At 43.8% G+C, this 22,018-nt stretch overlaps 1 protein-coding gene across 1 annotated transcript in view; it reads left to right on the top strand.

The window, feature by feature from the left end:
- Positions 1–22,018, top strand: part of XKR4 (XK related 4) — a 413,864-nt gene that overhangs the window by 245,558 nt on the left and 146,288 nt on the right. Inside the window, exon 2 of the mRNA XM_027042875.2 lies at positions 15,016–15,215. Coding sequence (XP_026898676.1) covers positions 15,016–15,215 — 200 coding nt within the window. The remainder of the gene's footprint in view (positions 1–15,015; positions 15,216–22,018) is intronic.

Below are 22,018 nucleotides of genomic sequence, written 5' to 3'. Positions count from 1 at the left end.
ATTACAGTAACCTCCCTGATTCTACCTACTTCCCTTCATCCTGGTCTCAGCACAGCTGTCAGAAAATCCTTGTGAAATGTTGGCCAGACCACGTCTGTCACCTGTTCAGACCCTCAGATTGTTTCTCCTCTCACTTAGACGGTCCGTACAGACCCCAGCAGGCCCTTTGTGATCAGGCTGTTTCATTTCCTCTCTGATCCCATCTCCTACTACGCCCCCCTTGCTCGTTTTTATCTACCTGGTGCTCCTGAAATGGACTAGGTATATGCGCACCTTAGCTCCTTGTACCTCCTGTCCTTTCTGCCTGGAATCTTCTTCTTCAGGTTTTAAGTGAAGAGGGCTTACCTCTCTTCCATCCTTTGAATTTTGACTCAGATTCATCTCTCTAGTAAATTTCCCTGGCTGTATTGACATTGACAAGCACCCCAACATTCCTTACCCTCCTTCCTGGCTTATTTTTTCCTTAGCACTTGGCGTGAATTGTATATTTTATCTTCTACTTGTTTATTTTGCTTATTGTCTGTCTTCCCCCACTAGAATACAAGTACATATTTCATTCCCTGCTATATTCCCAGAGCTAAAACAAGTGCCTATCTCTGAACTAGTGCTCAATAAATACTTGCTGAATGAATGAATGAATGAATGGGCCACTGAATTCATTACTATAAGCAAAGGGGACTTTGCTTTTGGAAACACCGAACTTTTTGTTTGTAGGCACAATCCCCAAGGAACAATTTCCATAGTTACTGGCTTGTAGGTGGTCCTGGAAGCTTTGACTGCAGTATTCCTGAACGGGACTCTACGTGCCGTTAGATTATTTGGATAAAGGATCACCCCCCGCCACGTTTACCATATTGTTTCCTCACATCTTACTTGCCAAATTCTTACTGCCAATTGTCCTATGACAATTATCCCTGGGGTATTAAAAACAGTTGAGCACACAGATTGCCGAACAAATGGGATAAGGAAAGAATTATGTCTGTCATTTTAGAGAAAGGTGTTCCCCCTTTCCTGACTCATCCCCACGAGCCACTCTGTACTGTCACCACCTCTGTGATGTCAGCACCTCCATTAAGGGAACTCTCCAGTCTTAGGAAGGTCCTCTGCTTTCTTCCTGCTGAATTGACATCACAGTCTCCAAAAGTCTGGCCTCTGGAGCCTTTTAGCAATCCCGTCTCGGGAATTAGGTGCTTGGGGTGAGGCTGTGATGAACTCTAGACTAAACCAGCCACTGTAGGCGTGGAGTCAGCAAACATCTTATGTTCTCATCTCAGCATCTTGCCACACAGGGCACAACCAATGGCCTCAGTGGAAAGTGAAACCTGACGGCTCACGACACAAAGATCTCCTATGCACAAACACTGAAATATTTCAGACCCACTCCATCCAGACCCACAGTTCTTTTGTTCCCCTCTCTTTCCACAGCACTATATTTTATGTTATCGAGTTCTGCCAAGATTCTGCATAAATGAATAAGTAAATAATAAAGTTATAATAACAACAATGTAAACAGTAATGAAGTATGTTAACGAGATTGCGACATAGTTGCATTTGGACCCAAACAGCTATAAGAATTCAATGGTGATGGTAAAATCGATCCCTATAATGTATGTCTGCTTGAGGACACTCCAGACAGGACCCCAGAGCCAACCAGGATCACAGCACACCCTGAACTATAACAAGGTGTCTGCGGTTGGCCCCCTCATTCTCTTTTCTTCCCACTTGGCCACTCAATGGATGTGATTCATCAGATGCCCCAGGCCTATGGATTTTTCAGTTAACTTCTAAAACCATACATGTCCATAAGTCTGCTAAAGTCAAGGATATAAAAACTGCAAAGCATTATAATTTAAAAAGAATAAAACACACACACACACACACACTTGGAACTTTCTTTGCTTGTCATCAAATCAATCCAGCAGAGCTTAACATGAAGATTCTGATTCCATCACAATCGCTATTTCCTGAGGAGTGAGAACCAATGTTCCCAATGTTCTGTTACCCTATGTCTTCTAAATATCATTAATAATTTCTGCCAGTAGTCTCTTAATCATGGGAAGGCTTGAATTGAAGCTATACCACATAGGGTGTTGTATGGAAACCAATTTGACAATGAATTTCATACTTTTAAAAAAAATTATACCATGTCAATAGCATGCTATATTTTCTCCAAGCCACTCTTCTCCATTTTAACACATATTTTACTATGAAAATATTAGTATATTAGAACTCTAAGAATCATTTGGGGAGAAACGCATCGTTCTGAGGGCCTAACACCTGGTAGGAGGTGTTAAGAATGAGTAAAGGAACTTCCTTTCAAGTTCAACAGCTTTCTTTCCTGTTTCAGCTGAATGTACCATGTGTCCCAAGAGGTCCTGGCTGGGATGCCCGTTCTAGGGGAAACTGTTTTGTAGAGAAAACAACTCTGTTCTCTCCTACTCTAGATTTGAGGAAATACGTGAAGAGTGCCTATTTATACATTAACTACCCGAGAGGTACGTGTGAAAATTAAACAACACAGGGGTGCCCGGGTGGCTCAGTCTGTTGAGCCTCCAACTTGGGCTCAGGTCATGATCTGGCGGTCCGTGAGTTTGAGCCCCGCGTCGGGCTCTGTGCCGACAGCTCAGAGTCTGGAACCTGCTTCGATTCTGTGTCTCCTTTTCTCTCTCTGCCCGTAACCCACTCACATTCTGTCTCTGTCTCTCTCAAAAATCAATGAACACTAAAAAACAATTGTTTTTAAACAACACAAAAATAACCCTGTCTCACACGTAAGGTTTGCTTTCACAGAACAATACAAATAATTAAGAAGTTTTTTGAGATGCCAAGTAAGTGCGATTTTACTGGGTATAAGATGACGCCCTGCGAGGATGTTCTGTACCAAAACACACAGTAGTACCTGCGTGCTGTTCTGTGAGGACCCACGCTAATTCTCCTTTTCTGAGCAGGAGATAGAGGTGACAGGAACACAGCTCGGGGGCCAAATATATGCAGAGAAATGCAAACCCTCTTTAGTTGGAGAGGCAAGTGTTGCCCTTGGGGGAAAAAAGTAAGTGTAGGAAATGAAGAAAAGGTTCTGGAATTCTTGTCCCTGTCAAGGGTTTCCTGGGAGATCCTGAGCGCACTCCCGTCTTTCTTACCGCGGATATTCTTCTCAGGCATCTGAGAGGCTGGCTGCAAACACGCCCCTTGGTTTGGGAGAGATGACGCACCCAGGGCTGGGTGACAACACAGAGCAGGGTGGGTGTTGAGGAGGTGTCTCTGCAGTGTGAGGTGACACCTCACCCTGGTCCCCTGAGGGGGGGGGGGGTAGGAGGAGCAGCCCAGACTGTCCTCTGATAGCTGTGACCCCTAGTGTTTGTCAAGTGCAAGGTCATCCAATTCATTCTTTCACCTGTCACACACACCGCCCCCCCTATGCCCCCGCCCCTTTGGGTGATGGATGGGAAATAGAACCTGATTTTAAAACAATCGCCACTAGGAAAATCTTCTACCATGGGCATATAGGCCAGGACTTTTAGTCATCTTGACTGTTCAGCATAAATTGAGATCTGGTATTCTGGTGTTTTAAAAAAAAAAAAGTGCTGTGGTGTGCCCTTATTGCTTAACATATCCACCAAAGAGCTTCTTCTTTTAAAAAAATGTTTATTTATTTTTGAGAGAGAGAGACAGAGTGCAAGAGGGGGAGGGGCAGAGAGAGAGGGAGACCCAGAATCCGAAGCAGGCTCCAGGCTCCGAGCTGGCAGCACAGAGCCCGACGCGGGACTCAAACTCTCAGACCATGAGATCATGACCTGAGCCGAAGTCGGATACTTAACCGACTGAGCCACCCAGGCACCCCTCCACGAAAGAGCTTCTTAAGACAAGAAGCCATACTATTTTGTTACTTCTCAGCGTCTAGTGTTGAGATGTGCGTACATGTGTGTATACATACACCTGTATGTGTGTGTGTGTCTGCGTGTGCCGTAAATGTATATACATTCCTAGTGTAAAGCTTTGTAGCCAAGCCACAGGAAACTACCACTTGCTGGAATTACTGTTTATTCATGTTGTTTCTTTAAAACTCTTCTGCACAGATTTTGCTCTGCATTTTTCAGGTGGTAGAAATAACAGCGCTTAGCAGCGAAACCGTTTAATGTGCTGGAAGATACAAAAATAATTCCATATTAGAATATGTAGGCACAGTACCCTCATAGCTAGTCATGACTTCTGATTCCGCTCGCGACATACCGGTAGTGAGCACTTGATCAAACATTATTTAAGGACTGAAGTATTCATTCGGATATGAACTGTCTGAAACAACAGTTACACACAGCTCCTTTCCGCACAGATGACTGAAAGATCTCAGTCACGCTACGTGTCAGATTGAACGCATTTATAATGCTTGACATGATGAATGTGTGGACTTTCCCCTCTCCCCACCCCCACGTCGATTGCTTTTTGCCACGTTATGTTTAGGTCTGAGTTGGCCATGTGGGAGGCTGAGACGCTAGCCCAGGTTTCTCTTGGCACTTGGAAACTGACGAGAAGGAGCTGAGCATTTCAGCTCAGTGGGAATCCCCCGAAAACCACCGGAGGTGAATTGGTGTCCATGTGTGTTGTAGAGGGGCTGGGTTATACGTGGGTGCCTGGGGGTGCAGCATGGTGGGAGTCAGCTAGATGCGTTGCTGTGCACAGCCTCAAGAAAGCTGAGGAAATTACAAAACCCAGCTATTGGTAGACCGACATTATGTTGATAAAGCTGGTGCAGAATTCCTGGTGACCTTTTGTGATGTTAAGGAAAACTGTGTCTTCTCTTAGCACACTTCCCCAGGCAACAAATAAGAAGAATGAGCCTCCCAGAAGATGAATCAGTCCTACAGTAAGAGCGGCAAATGTCATCCAAGCGTATTTACCTTGAGGAGCAGGCAGAACACGTTGATATTTCAGAGTGGGCTTTTATTGGGAACATCTCCCATCAGCACTAATGAGAGCTGTGGAGTTAAAGCCACTGCTCTCTCATGCGTAGGGCGTGTTTCATCCTCAAGGCTAAAGCTTTGAAACTTTTTTTTACCTCTTACATGAAACGCTTTGGTAATTAGGCTAAATTTTTAACTATAAACATGGCTTTCTATGAATCCTCCCTGCCGTGTGTATGAATATCTAAAAAGTATTGAGGCTTTCATTACTATGCACTTCCCTGGTCACCACTGCCCCTTTCAGAGATACCTTTCTTTTATCAACACAGCAAAGCCAAATCCTAAGAAGAAAAAGCTTAGTGAGTCCCTCCACTCCCCTTGTGGACCCCCACCGGGATTCCTTCGATACTCAGAAGGTCTAGGAATTGTCTCGTTTTGCAGTAGAGTGGCACTCTTTTTCATCTGCCCCTCTGGAAAACCAGACAAAGGCCAAATCCAATGTGGTGGAAATACTCCCAAGAACAAAATGCCTAAGGAAAACGAGAAGAGCTGAAGACAAAAAACTACCTTCAGTTACTAGGGTTAAAAAGATGAGCATTCTGGAAGAATCCAGAGCATCAATAACCTTGGAGAGCAGCAACCTTCCTATCGTGAACCAGGCACGTGTGTAAGACACATCCTCCATTCAACCCTCACAGCAGCCTGTCAGGAGGTTCAAGCCCCACGTCGGGCTCTGCGCTGACAGATCAGAGTCTGGAGCCCGCTTCGGATTTTGCATTTCCGTCTCTCTTTGCCCCTCCCACATTCATGCTCTCTCTCTCTCTCTCTCTCTCTCTCTCTCTCTCTCTCTCTCTCTTTTTCTCTCAAAAATAAACACTAAAAAAAATTTTAAAGCAAACAAAAAACCACCATGGAAGAGCAAACTTGACAATTTTGCTTCTTTTTCAAGGAATACAACTGCTTTTCCTTGGAACACAAGCCCTTAGTCACATTGTCCTAAACTTCTGTAGAAAAGGGACTCCTGGGTCTACTTCTCTGTGTGTACTTCTCAGTCTCCTATGTAGTTTACTAGATAAAAAACATAATGAAGGTTAGCCTGGCTTCTTTAAACAACTCAACATCTTTATCCATTTGTTAGAATTGAATGATAAATGTCACCAGACTTCCTTTGCTTTCTGCACTGATGGTTTGTCTCTAGAACAGGTGACATTAGCAGTTAGTAGAGGGCTATCTGGGGCTTTTTGTCAACACGGATGGAATTTCCTGTCCTGAGAAGTAAATTATCATAGAAGCAGATCTCCCTGAAGTCAAAGCTCCTGCCATATGTGCTGCGGGTGTACAATGTGGAATTCCATGATGGTGGTCAAATGTTGAGCAAAAGCTGAAAAGCTGAAGACTTCTCTTGGGGGCTTATTTTACAGCTGGAAGGCAGGAGTCAACAGAGCCCATATCGGAGGTAGCAATGGCAGAGGGGAAAGAATATGACATTGAAACACAAATTTATGTTTTCATCCCCCACTCACCTGGGGCAAATTTTTCTTACCGTGTTGTGAGGAATAAATGGGAAGATGTGTGACTCATAGTACATATTTCTCTTTTATTTCAACCTCTCCTTCTGGTAGCAGATGAAAAATAAGTCACAAAAAATCATATGACCAAAGTATGTTATACAATTAACACATTGGCAAGATGGAAGAAATCCGATTGCGGTTGCAAAGCCTCTTTATTCTCGCCATTTTTCAGAGCACAGACTTGAGAAAAACCCAAGCTGACATTTCCTCATGACCAAGTTATGGGCATGACACTCCTGATGGCTATCACAGCTGATTTAGAGAAAGTAGAACACTATCCCGATACTACATAATATTCATAAGAGGGGGACTTTACCAATCTCATCGAAGTAACTAATTATAAAGAAATACAATTTGAGGTTTTCTCCCCCCCCCCAATTCAATTGTGAATGCTTGCATGAACAAAAATAGTGCTGAATGGCATAGCTTCAATGACAGATGGGCACAGTCCAATCTGCAAGTGTCTGAAGTGGAATCCAACATAGAAGCAAATAATCTTAATACAGTGAGATACCCGCAGTATTAAAGGTAGGCACGAAGTCAGGTGCAGGGAAGGATTCTTTGTTGCGGGTAACCGAGGAAGGTATTCTGAGGGGAGATGTATTACCAGAGTTTTAAACCACAAACATTAAGTTTCCTTAGTGGAGAAAAGAGGGAAGGCCATTCCAAGAAACGTAACATGAATGTGCAAAATACTTCCAGGTGAAGGGAACTACATATGCAAAGGCATTTCTTATCGCGACATAGGGCTTTCCCCACCCCCATCTTTCTGCCTTTACATATACAGCTCATTTGGCCTTAAAATTGTTTTGTTTTGTTTTTACTATTCTGGGTTTGTAGGTATTTCAACTCTGTATGTGCATTATCGGAAGATTAGATTTTTGTGTCCTATTATATGAAACTCCCGAAGGCCAGATTACCTGTTCGTTGTGTTCCTTAGGAACAAACCTACCACCGCCATCAGGTTAACTGAGAGCTCCCGGTGCTACCAAACAAAACAAAGCAAAACAAAACAAATGTTTCATTGCGCCAGAAGAGTTCAGTCCCCATGGGCCACGGACCAGGGAGATCCATTTGTGGCTTTTTAGCCTGTGGCTGGAGAGCTTAGAGGATGCATAATCTCCTCCGCAGGTGAAAACTGGCATTGAAAGAACTTGGGGAGGCATTTGTGGGAGCTTTACTGCCTTTGTCAATGCCATGGGGGTCCTGGATTTTAACCTCCTGTGATAATCGCAAGAAGGTTGAGCATTGAAATCATTCATTTGTTCACTCAACATGCAGAGGGTGTCGGTGCCCTCTTCACCGTTATCCAGTTCTGACGCCTTTTTACCACCAATGCCATTGGCAGTCTAGTGAAAATCCGAGTCTTCTCTCACCCGGATGATCGCAATAGTCTTCCAGCTGATGTCCCTCTCTATCCCCTTGCCCCCCCTGCCCTCTCCTTTTCACACAATAAGCAATTTTGTTAAAATCTAAGTCAGATTTCTCACTCTTTTGCTCAAAACTGGACAGTGGCTGCCACCCACCCCTTACAGAAAAATACAAAATTGCAAACATTCCACGTGTTTAATACATATTCACTGAAGGAATAAAATGCTGTGAAGTAAGTTGAGTGCCTGTTAATCATGAGAAACTGAGCTAGACGTAGGGACACAAAAACAGTGACATTCTTTTCTCTCCAGGGGTTTATATTTGGGATGTGAGGTGAACTCACAAATGAACAAATACAAAATAATGGTATTTACTCTGGTCAAAAGTCTGCATAAATATAGTTGGGGTACAAACAGTGGAACGGCTTCCTGGGTGGTCACAGAGGGTGAGGGAATGATGATATTCGACTCATAAAATGATAGAAATTCCAGGGTGTTAAAGGGTGTGGAGAGACTTTCCAGGCAAGAGAACCATAGGAACAAAGGTATTGAGGTGTGAATTTATAGCCAAGGAGCAGCAAGTGATTGAATATGGCAGGACACAGGATATAGGAAGGGGGGGGGTGAAGGGTACAGAAGCCAAAAGTTAGGTTAGAAGGGATAAACTAAAAGCCTTAACTGTCTTTCACTGCTTGAGTTCACTGTATATCTTCTAGGCAATGGGGAATCACTGAGGTTTTTAAAATGCCAAAAATTTGGGGGTGCCTGGGTGGCTCAGTTGGTCAAGCTTCCGACTCTTGATTTCGCCTCAGGTCATGATCTCACCATTCGTGTGATTGAGCCCCGTGTCGGGCTCTGTGCTGACAACACGCAGCCTGCTTTGGATTCTCTCTTCCTCTCTCTCTGCCCCTCCCCGACTCACAAGCGCACTCTCTCTCAAAATAAATAAATAAACATGAAACAAGATTTTTAAAAAGATGGCAGAATTAGATTCAGTTTATACATCTAGAAGCACAGTGACAGGTCCATTATAGAATCCAAAGTTGATTAAAAGTAAGAACTAACATTTACTGAATGCCTACTATTTACCAGGCTCTGTGCTAAGACCTTCGTGTTTACTTCATTTACTTCTCAGATCAGCCTATGCAATTGGTGCTGTTCTCTTCCGCCTTTAGAGATGGAAGGGCTGAGGCAGAAAGATGTCAAATCTAAGGTCATACTGTGGTAGGTTACAGAACCAAAACAGAAACCCAGAGACTCAGACTTTAGGAGACAGAGGGGAACATACATTAAGGAGATAGCATTCCAGAATATAGTCTATTATCATATATAAGGGGTAAGGGAGGGGTAGTAGGCTCATATGACCCCTAGGCTTGTAGCTTGGATGACTGAATATATGGCAGTGTAGATTATTATGTATGAGATGGCACAAATTTAGAAGAAAAGCTAATCAAGCATTTTGAATATATTTGTTTTTATATGCCTATTGGAAACCTGGAAAGCAGATGGACATACAGGTTGGATTTCAGGGGAGGGCTGGAGTGGGAGATGCAGATTTGGAACAGAGGAGGAGAGGTCATAGGGTAAACAAGATCAAATTCAAGAGAAGAGTGCTATTGGTTGAATTGTGTCCCCCTAGAAGATGTTGAAGTCCTGACATCCTCTACGTGAGCATGTGATCTTATTTGAAAACACTACGAGGTTTTGCAGATGATCAAGTTAAGATGAGGTCATTAGGGTGGGTCCTAATCCAATACGACTGCACGTTTATAAAAAGGAGAAATTCCGACTGAGACATGGAGGAGACCATGTGAGGAGACCATCACCATGTGACGAAAGCAGAGAGTGGGGTGATGCATCCACAATCCAAGGAACACCACAGAGTTCCAGCAGACCACCAGAAACTAAGGGAGAGGCAGGCAACAGAGTCTTCTTCACAGTCTCAGAAGGAACCAACCCTACCAACAGCTTGATCTTGGCTTTCTAGCCTCCAGAACTGGGAGACAATACATTTCTGTGGTTTAAGCTACCAGTTTGTGGGACTTTGTTAAAGCCCTAAGGAAGTAATACACGCAGGGAGAGCACGGGAGAGTGAGTGATTATTGGTGATCGCCGGACAGATCTGGTCAGTTCAAAAATGAGTTTGCCAGTCCATGAAGCAAGAAAGGCACTCCAAGAAAAGGATGAGCTTGTGAAAAGCACATGGAAATCTGAGAAAGGGGGTGCCAGCGCATTGCACCAGGCTAATCACAAGCAGCAGCTGTGGAGTGATAAGAACACAGGGATCTGTTCATGAAAGTCCCTGTAAGCAGTGCTCTACAGACTTCATCATATACTTGATAGAGAGCAATCCGAGGCCCCAGGGAATGATTAAATCTGCTTTTGTGTTTTAAAATGCTCTTGCTCTGTAAATGCAGTGGCAGTGGCAGCATAGTTTTTGAATCTACCAAAACGATCCCATTAAAATAAGCAGAGCAAAACTGAAGTTTTATTGCAATACCCGCAATAAAGCTCAGTGCTGAGATACCCCCGTCATTACCAAGGGACAAATTCGGGACAGTTCGTAAGAGCCATGTGGTATCGGCAACTATGTAGGAAGAGGCAGAGGGAAGACCTTAAGAACGGGAGAACCTCCAAATCCCCAACGGCCACTCACTGGAATATCCAATCTTACAGGAGAGGAAGAAAGGCCTAGAAGTGTGTTCTCAATGATCCAGTGCAAGGATGAGCCCAAGGGGACCATAATGCAATTAAATGTGATGCTACTGGAGCAGTCTCATTACCCACAGACTGCAGACCCTTCCAAGACAAGGCTCCACACTAAGGAGAATCTGCTGGGAATAGATTCCAACTGAGCAGGACAAGGACAGCCACCAGAAATGAACGAGAAGGCCCAGATGGAAAGGAAGGGTCACAGAAACAAAGGCAGCTGATGTCAGAAAGTTGACAAGTTCTTCCTTCGTGAGAACAGCAGAGGAATGAGCTCTGGAGCTATGAAACCAGCCAAACTATCCTGGCCCATTGACCCCTCCTAAAACTACATAAAAGCTTAAGTAACTCATTAAACTTAGCAATGAGAAAAAGATCAAAACTATTATAAGGAAATGAAAATAGGAAATATGATGATGTTCCTGCAGATAATGAAAGCATACCAGGAAAAAAACACATGTGGAAAACAGATAAAAACCCTAAGCAAATATTTCAAAATGAGTTGAAATAAATTAACAGAATTATAAAAACTATGAAAGATGTAAATCCGAATTAGAAAAGCATCAGAAATAAATAGAAAGAAGATTTGACAAGAAAGATGATATAACCCAATATAGAATTCTCATTTTTTTTTTAAAAGCAGCTGAAAAATGAAAACTCAACCACAAGGAGTAAAACACTATCAAAACACCATAGTTAGCAGATAAATCGAAGGTCAAAATGAGGAAAAAATGAAATCATTAAGTAATTTGAGATTAAAAGAGTTCAGGGAAGTTGGTTGATACAGAAGATAAAGAAGATACGATATAACTAAATAGGAGTCCTCAAAGAAGGAAACCAAAGTAATGGAGAATAAATAAATAAATCTCAATACTATAAATCAAGAAGACTTGAAACTACATAATGAAGAGTGTATGTACCACATTCCAGAGAAACTTGTGCAGAATATTCAGTATCAAGATACATTTTAATAAAACTATAGTTTTTCAAAGGGAAACAAAATATTGTTTGGACATCCAAACAACAAGCTCAGGTAGTTTATAAGAGAAAGAGTATCAGATTTTTATCAGACTTCCATTATGACACTTTATGCTAGTAAACAGGAAATTAACAGATTTGATGGATTTAAATAAATAAATTGCAGATCTTGGGTCTTGTATGGAATAGGCATAGGTTTTACAGCCAAGCAAACTGACCCTCCAGTGAAAAGGTTGTCCCAGCTGTTCTGCTTTTGTACTTCGCTGCTGTATCCCTCCCATCCTCCCCTCTTGGTATCGGAGAATCTTTGCATTGGGTAGGCTCTTTCACCGACTCTAAAAATGGGCACCAATTTTCATTTCAAATTGTGAGATTTTAGGAAACTTATTCCCACACAAGGCAAGATTCATAGGCACATGCTGTTGTAAATATGCAAGAACTCAAACACTATTGTCCCTATGCACCCTTCTTGAGTGATCTACTAGAGAATAAGCTTCAGTCAACCAAACATACTGCAAAGACATTGATCTAACAGCTGGAGAAGTATTCTAGCCAACAACAACAACAACAAACAACAACAAAATTACAGTGATATGAAGAGCCAAGGCAACCTTGAAAATGAAAAGCAAAACTGAAGGCATCATGATTCTGGACTTCAAGTTATATTACAAAGGTGTAGTCAAGACAGTACGGTACTGGCACAAAAATAGACACATAGATCTATGGAACAAAATAGAAAACCCAGAAATAAACCCACAGCTATATGGTCAATTAATCTTCCACAAATCAGGAAAGAATGTGCAATGGGATAAAAAAACAGTCTCTTCAACAATTGGTGTTGGGACAATTGGACAGAAACATCCAAAAGAATGACACTGGACCACTTTCTTACACCATACACAAAGACAGATTCGAAATGGATTAAAGACCTAAATGTGAGGCATGAAACAATAAAAATCCTACAGGAGAAGACAGGCAGTAATTAATGTCTTTGCCATTGGCCGTATCAACTTCTTTCTACCTATGTCTCTTGAGGCAAAGGAAACAAAAGCAAAAATAAACTATTGTGGCTTCATCAAAATAAAAAGCTTCTGTACGGCGAGGAAAACCATCAGCAAAACTAAAGGCAATCTACAGAATGGGAGAAGATATTTGCAAATGACGTATCTGATAAAGGGTTAGTATCCAAAATATATAAAGAACTTATAAAAGTCAATACCCAAAAAACACATAATCCAATTAAAAAAGTGGGCAGAAGACACGAATAGCCACTTTTCCAAAGAAGACATGGAGATGGCCAATAGACACATGAAAAGATGCTCAACACCACTCATCATCAGCGAAATAAAAATCAAAATCACAATAAGATATCACCTCACACCTCTCAGAATAGCTAAAGTCAGCAACACAAGAAACAACAGGTGTTGGCAAGGATGCAGAGAAAGAGGACTTCTCTTGCACTGTCGGTGGGACTGCAAACTGGTACAGCTACTCTGGAAAATAATATGGAGGTTCCCCAAAAAGCTAAAAACAGAACTACCTTGTGATGCAGCAATTGCATTACTAGGTATTTACCCAAAGAATACGAAACTACTGATTCAAAGGGATACTTACACCCCAATGTTCATAGCAGCATTATCTACAATGGCCAAGTTATGGAAACAGCCCAAGTGTCCATTGACTGATGAATGAATAAGGAAACGGTGGTATGTTTATACAATGGAATATTACTCAGCCATTAAAAAGCATGAGATCTTCCCATGCGCAACCATGTGGCTGGAACCAGAGAATATTATGCTAAGTGAAATAAGTCAGTCAGAGAAAGACAAACTGTAAGATTTCACTCGTATGTGAAACTTAAGAAACAACCCCCAAAAAAAGAGCAAAGGGGAAACAAAAGAGAGAAAGAGGCAAACCAAGAAACAGACTCTTACCTATAGAGAGCAGACTAATGGTTACTAGAGGGGATGGGTTAATTAGGTGATGGGGAGTAAGAAGGGCACTGGCTGTGATGAGCCCCAGCTATGTATGGAAGTGTTGAATTACTATATTGTAAACCTGAAACTAAGATTACACTGCATGTTCATTAACTGGAATTTCAATAAAAACTTAAAAAATTTTTAAGGGTGATAGACTCAGATATCACCGTTTCGCAACCCTAATGAATGAAGAGTTCTTGGAAACGATCAACAGTGGATGATGGTGTCATAAAGGAGAACAGTAGGCTCTCCTCAAGAAAGTACTCAACCTCACCTGCTAAAAACGATCAAACTTGAATCTAATCAACACTAACTACCTCACTGAAGAAAACAAAAAGGACAGCTATGTTAACCACACCTCATGAATGCAATCATCAAGATCAAGACAGTGAAAAATGTGCAGGAAATGAAAAAACAGTGGAAGAGGAATCCGTGGCATAAAAGAGACTTACGATACATGTCAAATAATCATCACACAGGGGTCTCATTTGGATTGTATTTCAAACAAACTGTAAAGAAATTATGATAATCAGCAAAACGTGAAAACCAAGTATTTAACAATACTAAATTATCCTTATTTGTAATGTAATAGCGGTATTGCATTTCTGCATGTAAATTATCTTTAATAAAATATTTACAGATGAAATAACATGATTCCTGGGATTTGCCTCCAGATAATCTGGTGGCAGGGAGTCAGTGGAGGTATAAATGACAAATGACATGTGTGTCGTGCATACACGTATCAACAATGGCTTGATCCGGGTGGCTCAATACACGATTTTTTTTTCTCCTTTTGTTCATGTTTGAAATTTTCAATAATAAAACTTTCTTTAAATTTTTTTAGACATTTATTTATTTTTGAAAGACAGAGAGAGACAGAGCACGAGCAGAGGAGGGGCAGAGAGAGAGGGAGACACCAGATCCGAACAGAATCCGAAGCAGGCTCCAGGCTCTGAGCTGTCAGCCCAGAGCCCGACATGGGGCTCAAACTCACGAACCGTGAGATCGTGACCTGACCTTTGCGAAGTCGGACGCTTAACCGACCAAGCCACCCAGGCGTCCCAATAAAACGTTTTTTAAAAAGACATCAGGAGGGTTTACAAGCACATACACTTTAATACTTCAGGCTTGCATGGAGCCCTAGGAAAAATCCGTCTCCTTAATACCATTGAGCCCATAGGGAAACTGACCGGAAAGAATGTGTGTAGATTGTCAAAGTAGCAAAGCTCTTCTCCACCCACGTTTCCAACACATTTCACCCCCTCTTCATTTTGCAAGTCAGTGGAATACCTTGCACGAGCACAAAGATTGCAGTGACTTCTCAAAATGAACTTTGAAGAATAAGGGTACTTGTTCAATGGTCAACTTTGGACGTTAAATTAACAAGCCACCAAAGTCATTGTTTCACGTGTCCTTGCACATTGTGATTTGCAGAAAAGAAAAACAGCCCGGGTGTTTGAATTATAAATTGCCACTCATTTCTTTCTTATTCTCCATGTTTTCTTTCTAGATATTTCCACACCATATACTTAGGTATTCGAAGCCGGCAGAGTGGGGAGAATGACAGATGGAGGTTTTACTGGAAAATGGTGTATGAGTATGCAGATGTGAGTATGCTGCATTTGCTAGCCACCTTTCTGGAAAGTGCTCCACAGCTGGTCCTGCAGCTCTGCATTATCGTACAGACTCATAGCTTACAGGCCCTCCAAGGTAAGGGCTTGCAATTTGGTTTCTGAATTTGGGGAAAGATTGGCTACTTTTGTCACAATCCGAGGAACTGTTCTTATATGCTGTGTTGACAGAGGCCACGGTCCTCCCTGTTAGAAGTCTGCTACTTGACACGAGAATTTGTGAATGATGCACATTTTCTGCTTCACAATTACTTGTTACGGCTAATTTACAGAAAGACAGTTCTGGTTTGCCTTCCAGCTACCCTCTGAGTAGGGAAAGAGCTTGTATGATTTGACATGTGGTCAGCATGAAAATAGTTAGCGGAGTTTTTCTGTCTTGTATGGTAGAATGATTTCCAAAAATTTGGGGGGAGAACGGCCTAGCTCTCTCTCTCTCTTTCTGATGATATTTATAACATATTTGAATATTAGGGTAATCTCCATAATTTCCTTTTGACATTAAGAAACAGAGAGACAGAAAAAAAAAAAAAAGAAAAGAAACAGAGAGACAGAGAGATTAGAAGGAAATGGTAAAGGTGGCCATAATATTGTTTGCAAATCATTGGGAAAAACCTGTTGTCAATATTTAACAATACATTATTTATACACTAAGTTTTATGAAACGAATATCAGACTAATATTTTTGTCTTGCTGTCTTGTTTGATAATCTCATCAGTAAGACTAACACTTATAACAGATCTGCCCTGACGTTTCCTTAGGATCTGATACTCAAATCTTTTCCAGCAGCAAGAAGATTCAGACAGACCAGTGAGCACATAAGCGACTAAATGGCTGGATGGAGGTTGGCTAGGTAGCCCCTTTCTAAACGAGGGGTGTCCTGGTAATTTGTCAATTCTGTAACTAAACAGATGCTGTGGAACAGTGAACGTGTTATAATGTGCTTGTTTTGTTCCAATCTCATTAGCGCCTTTGCTGTGACTTCCTCCACGTCTATACATGTTGCCGTCCTGTTCTGGGCCACGCTCTAACTTCAGATTTGATCTGGCTGGTGTGGGGCATCTCTGTAATGTCCTGATAACTTCTGATAGCAATGCGCACGTTAGTTTGGACTGAGCGCTTTAAGTGGCAAGGTGTGGGGGGGGGGGGCATATTAGAGGAAAAGAAAAATGGAGAGGGTACTGGTAGATGGGGGCCCATTTCTTTGTGAATGTCTGGGCCACTCTGGCTCCGCATTAGAAGAGCTTCGGTCCAAGAAGCTTGAGAAAAAGGTCAAAGAGATCCATAGGGTGTGATTCTCAAATGCTAGAAAGCACATTGGAGGAAAGAGAACGTGGTGTGTTAGTGTGCAAACAGATGAGAAAGCAAGACGCGTAAGTTAGCTGCAGATGACTCTCTTTAGTGGGGCCACAAGCTACAGAAAGACAATCTGGCTTTGGTTAACTCACTTTTTTGGGAGACCGCGTGCAAGTCACTTAATGTCTCGGGGCCCCCGCTTCTCAAATGTAAAGGTCCCAAATGAAACTAGATGATCTCCAAACTCCTCGGAGCTCTATTCCGTCTCCGCATCAGTGAATGTCCAGGAACCTCACAGGGCCAGGTTTATATGCATTAGGAAATGGTGTGTAAATGAGGACATCAGTATAAAGGGCAACATCAAACTAAATCTCTATCCAGGAATCTGGTACTTATCTCCAGAACAACTCAACAATCTCTTAGTGTCGTTACACAAGAGGGAAACCCAGGCACGAAGGTGGAGGGTTGCAAGCTGCCTTGCGCTGGCCCGGGATTACTGGATGTCCCTACAAGTTTTCTAAAAGATTTAGAAAATCATAGAGGAGCTTTGATCCTAAAGATGATGAACTAGGGCAAGAAGGAGGTGAGAGAGGACCTAAGAAAATGAGATCACTTCAGCTCGAGAGTTTTACAGGGAAAAAAAAAAAAAGTAGAGAAAAGGCAATCCTTAGCTTTTCTCCCATTATTCATTCTCAACATAGCAATCAAAATTTCTGTTTCTCAGAGTTGTGGCTCTTCACTGACACCTGGTGTCCCCAGCTCATCTGCTAAGCTCACATTTGCATGAGGTTTGCTTTGAGAGCCAGACCTCATTCTTGGCCAAGGCGAGCCATGCTGTGAAACTTGGAAAGCTCTAGGGGAAATATGTTCTGTAGCGCTCCCAAGGTGGTCAAAAGACTTGGCTGAGTCAAAGATCACCAGGATCAACGCAAGTCATGGAGCATGAGATAAGGCATTAGCCTTGGAGGTGGATCCTAGTGTTGCATTTTTTTTAAACAAGGGAGGTGGGCAGAAAGTTATGTTAAAAGACCAAACAGTGGAAATACCTGACACCCAACAACAAGCACAAAACCTCCAGCAAATGAAGTTGAGCGCAGGCCCCACTATCTAAATCATTTTGCATTTTAGAGAGAAATCTGTCGTCAGAGAGAGCTCCCAAATTCACCCCTCTGCTGATAGATGATCCCGCTTGAAATGAACCAGCTTGTAAATTAAATGATGCGAATACATTACAGGAACAGAGCTTTTTTCCCCTCTAGGAAAAGAAACACAAATGTGATAGAAGCTAGTCTGACATATATTTCCATATGTATTTATGGTGGAAGATTCTTGGGATTTTATAGGTAAAAACAATATTCTGTAGCGAATGCAAATAATCAGTGGCACGAGCCCTCTGAAGTATTTGCAAAGAGCTCAGAATTAAAATCTTTAAAATATTCTTATTTAGTGGGTAGAGAGCGGTCCTACGTCTGCAAGTCCTTCTTGTACGTGACTGTCTAGAATTATTATTTTTTTAGGATAGAAATCTCAATTTCAACCATCTACTACTCTCCGAAGGTCTCTCTTTTAAAAACCAATAAGAAAGGCAAGCAAAAAATACGACATGTTAAAACTGATGCTTAAAGGTTGTATTCTCCTTATGTAAGTTGGCATAGCCCTGAAACACTGTGAGCTGTCGAAATTCCTTTCTCAGCATTCCTTACTTATTGAATAATTAAGTCAGAGATACCTCATCATACTGGAGGCTGACAGGCTCAGTGGTGAGCCATGCAAGTACAGTATAATTATTTCTCCGTTTGCACTGTCCCGGGAAGGACACTTTGGCTCCTGTCCTGAGACCAGGGATCAGAGTAGAGCAGAAGTTTGAACATGAACATCCGGTCTTTTCACTCTGCACTGTCACCTTAAACGGAACTGCTGCTCTTCATAGAAACTGGAATTTCCCTTGGAATATCTATCTCTGAAGTATAAGAAATACTCAAGAAGGTCCACTTGTACATGCATAGCTTAGATGGCATATAGTGCCTGGGGCCACTTAGGACAGCATCCTGTGCTTGGAGTTTCCAGCATGCATCTTGTTATGATTTTCCAGTCCAATTCCATATCACCTGCCTTGAGAGGAAGAGACAGAGAGATTAGAGAGATTAGAGGGAGGGAGAGAGGGAGGGAGGAAGGAAGGGAGCGAGGGAGGGAGGAAGGAAGGAAGGGAGGGAGGGAGGGAGGGAGGGAGGGAGGAAGGAAGGAAGGAAGGAAGGAAGGGAGGGAGGGAGGAAGGGAGGGAGGGAGGAAGGAGGGAGGGAGGGAGGGAGGAGGAGGGAGGGAGGAAGGAAGGAAGGAAGGAAGGAAGGTGGGAAGGAGGGAATGAAGGAGGGAGGGAAAGGAGGAAGCACAGGGATGGAGAAAGAGAGAGAGAGGTAGAAAGACTGCCTGGAAAGCCGAGATGGGCAATGGTGTACCGATTAGTCCCCATTTGAGGACACTGCTCTTGGTGTTAAAGATGTATGATGTGGCCCAACGCCTACCTGTCCTCTTTTTAAGCAACGTCTCAAACCCATCCGGGGCCGTTGATTGGGTCTAGGTGGTACAAACAGGGGTAGAAGGTTGACTGTCTACCTTCTATAGAAAGAAGCTGCCCTACCTGACCTTTTGGCAAGCTAGGCTAGAGGGTCTCTAAGTCACTTTTAGTGTTGTGAGCGCAATTCTCCGAACGCTCGGTTTTGGTTGTGTGTGGACCCAGCCTCCCATAGTTGGCAGAGAAGCTATTGATTCAAGTACAAACAAGCGTCCCCAGGTCTTTGCTAGCTCGATGCCATGCTCCGTGGGGTCCAAGGGTGTGCTCCGTGGAGCAGCCCGGGGAATGCTGTGCAGGGTCATGGCACACGATGTTTTCTTGCCAGGGAGTGTGTGTGTGTAAGCCACAGCTCAGGCTGATGCGGCCCGGTCACCTGGCCCTGGCGGCCAGGTGCGCATGGCCACCAGTGAAGGCATCGTGCAAAAAAGTGATTCCTTGAAAGGAACCATCTAGGCAAACCAAGAGAAGTCAGGCCTTCACTAGATGCAAGTGGGTGCCAATCCGCGAACCCAAACGTTTCCCCTTTTTCCAGCTGGCTGAGGCTCTTCGTTTCCAGTTTCCACCTTTACTTGCATTATGAGAAGGTCCCATTTTACACTCTACGTGCACTTGGCTGTGATGTGCGGAGTGAGTGACAAATAAATGCCCTCCCACAGGCCATGTGTCCAGGACAGCTTTGTCGAGCAAGAAGGACACCGACGCCTACTTCGATCCCGGTTTCTTCATATCCAAAACCCCACGTGTTGCCCCCTTTTTCCAACAGTTTATCCCGAAGGCTTCGTGAAAAGGAGGGTGGAAAGGGGGGCTGGAAGAAGTGCTTACTGATTCATTTCCTCTCTTGCCTCCCGGGAGATCACGGGGGAAGTCACAAGTTAAGGGGCTGTCCTCAAACATCCAGCACTGCCCCCAGAAAACTGAGGCAACTGAGACATCCCTGAAGTGTGAAAAACACCTCATTTGCCACGTCCTGATGAGGACCTTCAAGGCCGAAATCGTGGGATGCCCAGGCGTTCAAGTTCGCGGTAAAGGTAGAGCCACACCCGGCTCCCTTCGCATGGTGCAGGTCAGAGGAGAAACCCAGCTGCCTCAACCCTCCTCCTCTGCCAGGTGACTGTCTCCACATGTGCCTGGCTCTACCTCTGCCTTCGGGGGAGGGGAAGCACAGGCAAGAGTGCCAGCCTGTGAGTGGGACTGTGTCCCACATCCCTTTAGATCTGTCTGCTCTGCAGCTGCTATTTTCATTAGTTAATTAACACATTTATCGAATGTCTCTTACGTGCATGATGGTGTGTGAAGCCCCACAAAACTCGTCCTAAAAAAAGTTCATGTTTTACTAAAAGTGTATACTGCGACATTATACACAGCGTGACAAAATATATTTAGAAGCACCTAATTTATCTGGGTGTGTGCTAGAACGTTCTATCCTGTCAACGGGATACTTTAAATGAGGGGAGCGCTTGACCGTGTCTAGCTCACCCGCCCCCACCGAGGGCCCACTGAGCCTCTGCTTGAGCCGTTGTTCATCATAGGACTGTTCTGATGGCATCACAGAAACTGTCGGAAAAGGGCCTTCTCGGGTCTCTAGCCCATCGCTCTACCTGACACATGAATATCTGATCAATTCCACCTTCGCTCCCTACGTTCAATCTCAGGGTCCACCCTCTCACCAGGAGGGCTACTCGTTATAAGTCTGAGAAGCAGAAGCTCTCCTCTCCACCTCTGAACAAGCAGTACCCCATCCCCTCTGTGGATTGTTCTTCCCAGTGCCCTTAGTGCATCGGATGTTCACGCCAAGCAGGTTACTTTCAGTCCATGGGCACAGTTGTCTCCTGGAGTTGAGCTGAACACATCACAGGAGTCATTGTGGGTTTCTGAAGCTGTTCCTTGAACTTCTTCCCCGTTCTTGTGACCCCTTAGCCTAATTAGATAGCATAGAAACTAGATGAAATGTGCATGTGCAAAAGAGAGGTGTTTCTGTGCAAGCTATGCTGACAGTTTCAGGAAAAGCAGCGCAGCCCAGAACAGGGGAGTGCTTTCCCAACCATGGAGTCTCAAAGCATTGGGACGCCGCTCCTGTCACCTGTTGTCTGGCCCCCCCAGAGGTGGTGGGTGCCGCGCTGAGTGTGGCGGGTCCCGAGGGCCACACCCTGGCCACTGCCCCCACCCCTGCAGTGTGGTGTGCGTGCCCATAGCCGTCCGCCCTCCTTTGCACAATGCTTGCCAAGAGCTGCGTGCACATGCTTCAAACGTCCCCCCAGACACTCTGTGCGTTTTAGTATTGTATCTCTGAACGTTGGCTGCCGGTTTTTTGGGGTGGTTTTGGTTTTTTGGGTTTTGGGGTTTTTGGGTTTTTTTTTTCTCTTTTTTGTATTTTGAGATGATCTGTCAGTTACAGTAATCAGGAATGCAGACCACGTTAGATATCCCGGAAGAAGAGATTGAAATCAGGCTGTCTACTCCATGGAGGCTGAGAAGCTGAGAGGACAAAAAGGCAGATGTCATAAAAGTAAGAGATTCCTAACGAAGGGGTGAAGCTCCCAACCCTAGAGCCAGAGGAATGAAGGAAAAGGCATTCAGATCTCTGGGGAGGGCACAACCTGATGGGTGTGGCTGACAAAGGGGCGGGGCACGGCCGCTGCCTTCATTGACATTGACCAGCCTGGAAGGCGGCAGGGCAGGGATGCAGCAAGCCCCCCCACCCCCCACCCCCGACCTGGTGAGGCTGTGCAGGGCGACAGCAAACAAAGCTGAGGACAGGAGGTAGGGGCTTTAGAAGCCAGTAAGGATAGGATGCCGATCTGAGCTGGAATCCAGAAAAAAGTCTCCTCTCTTCCTACCTTCCAACCTCCTGCCAGTGCTACCTCTCAGCAGAGCTTCATGGGAAACCAGCTGGTCAGGGGGTCCTGGAAATCTCTGCAGGCCCAGCCCCCGCCCTTAGGTGAGGAGTAATATATTCCCCATTCTGTGGTGTTACTTTTGCCGGCTTCCATCTGAGAAAGGGTAACCAAACTTGTTAA

The sequence above is a fragment of the Acinonyx jubatus genome, chromosome F2 (genome assembly GCF_027475565.1).
Source record: "Acinonyx jubatus isolate Ajub_Pintada_27869175 chromosome F2, VMU_Ajub_asm_v1.0, whole genome shotgun sequence".
Taxonomy (NCBI): Eukaryota; Metazoa; Chordata; class Mammalia; order Carnivora; family Felidae; genus Acinonyx; species Acinonyx jubatus.
This window is presented reverse-complemented; position numbering and strand designations above follow the sequence as displayed.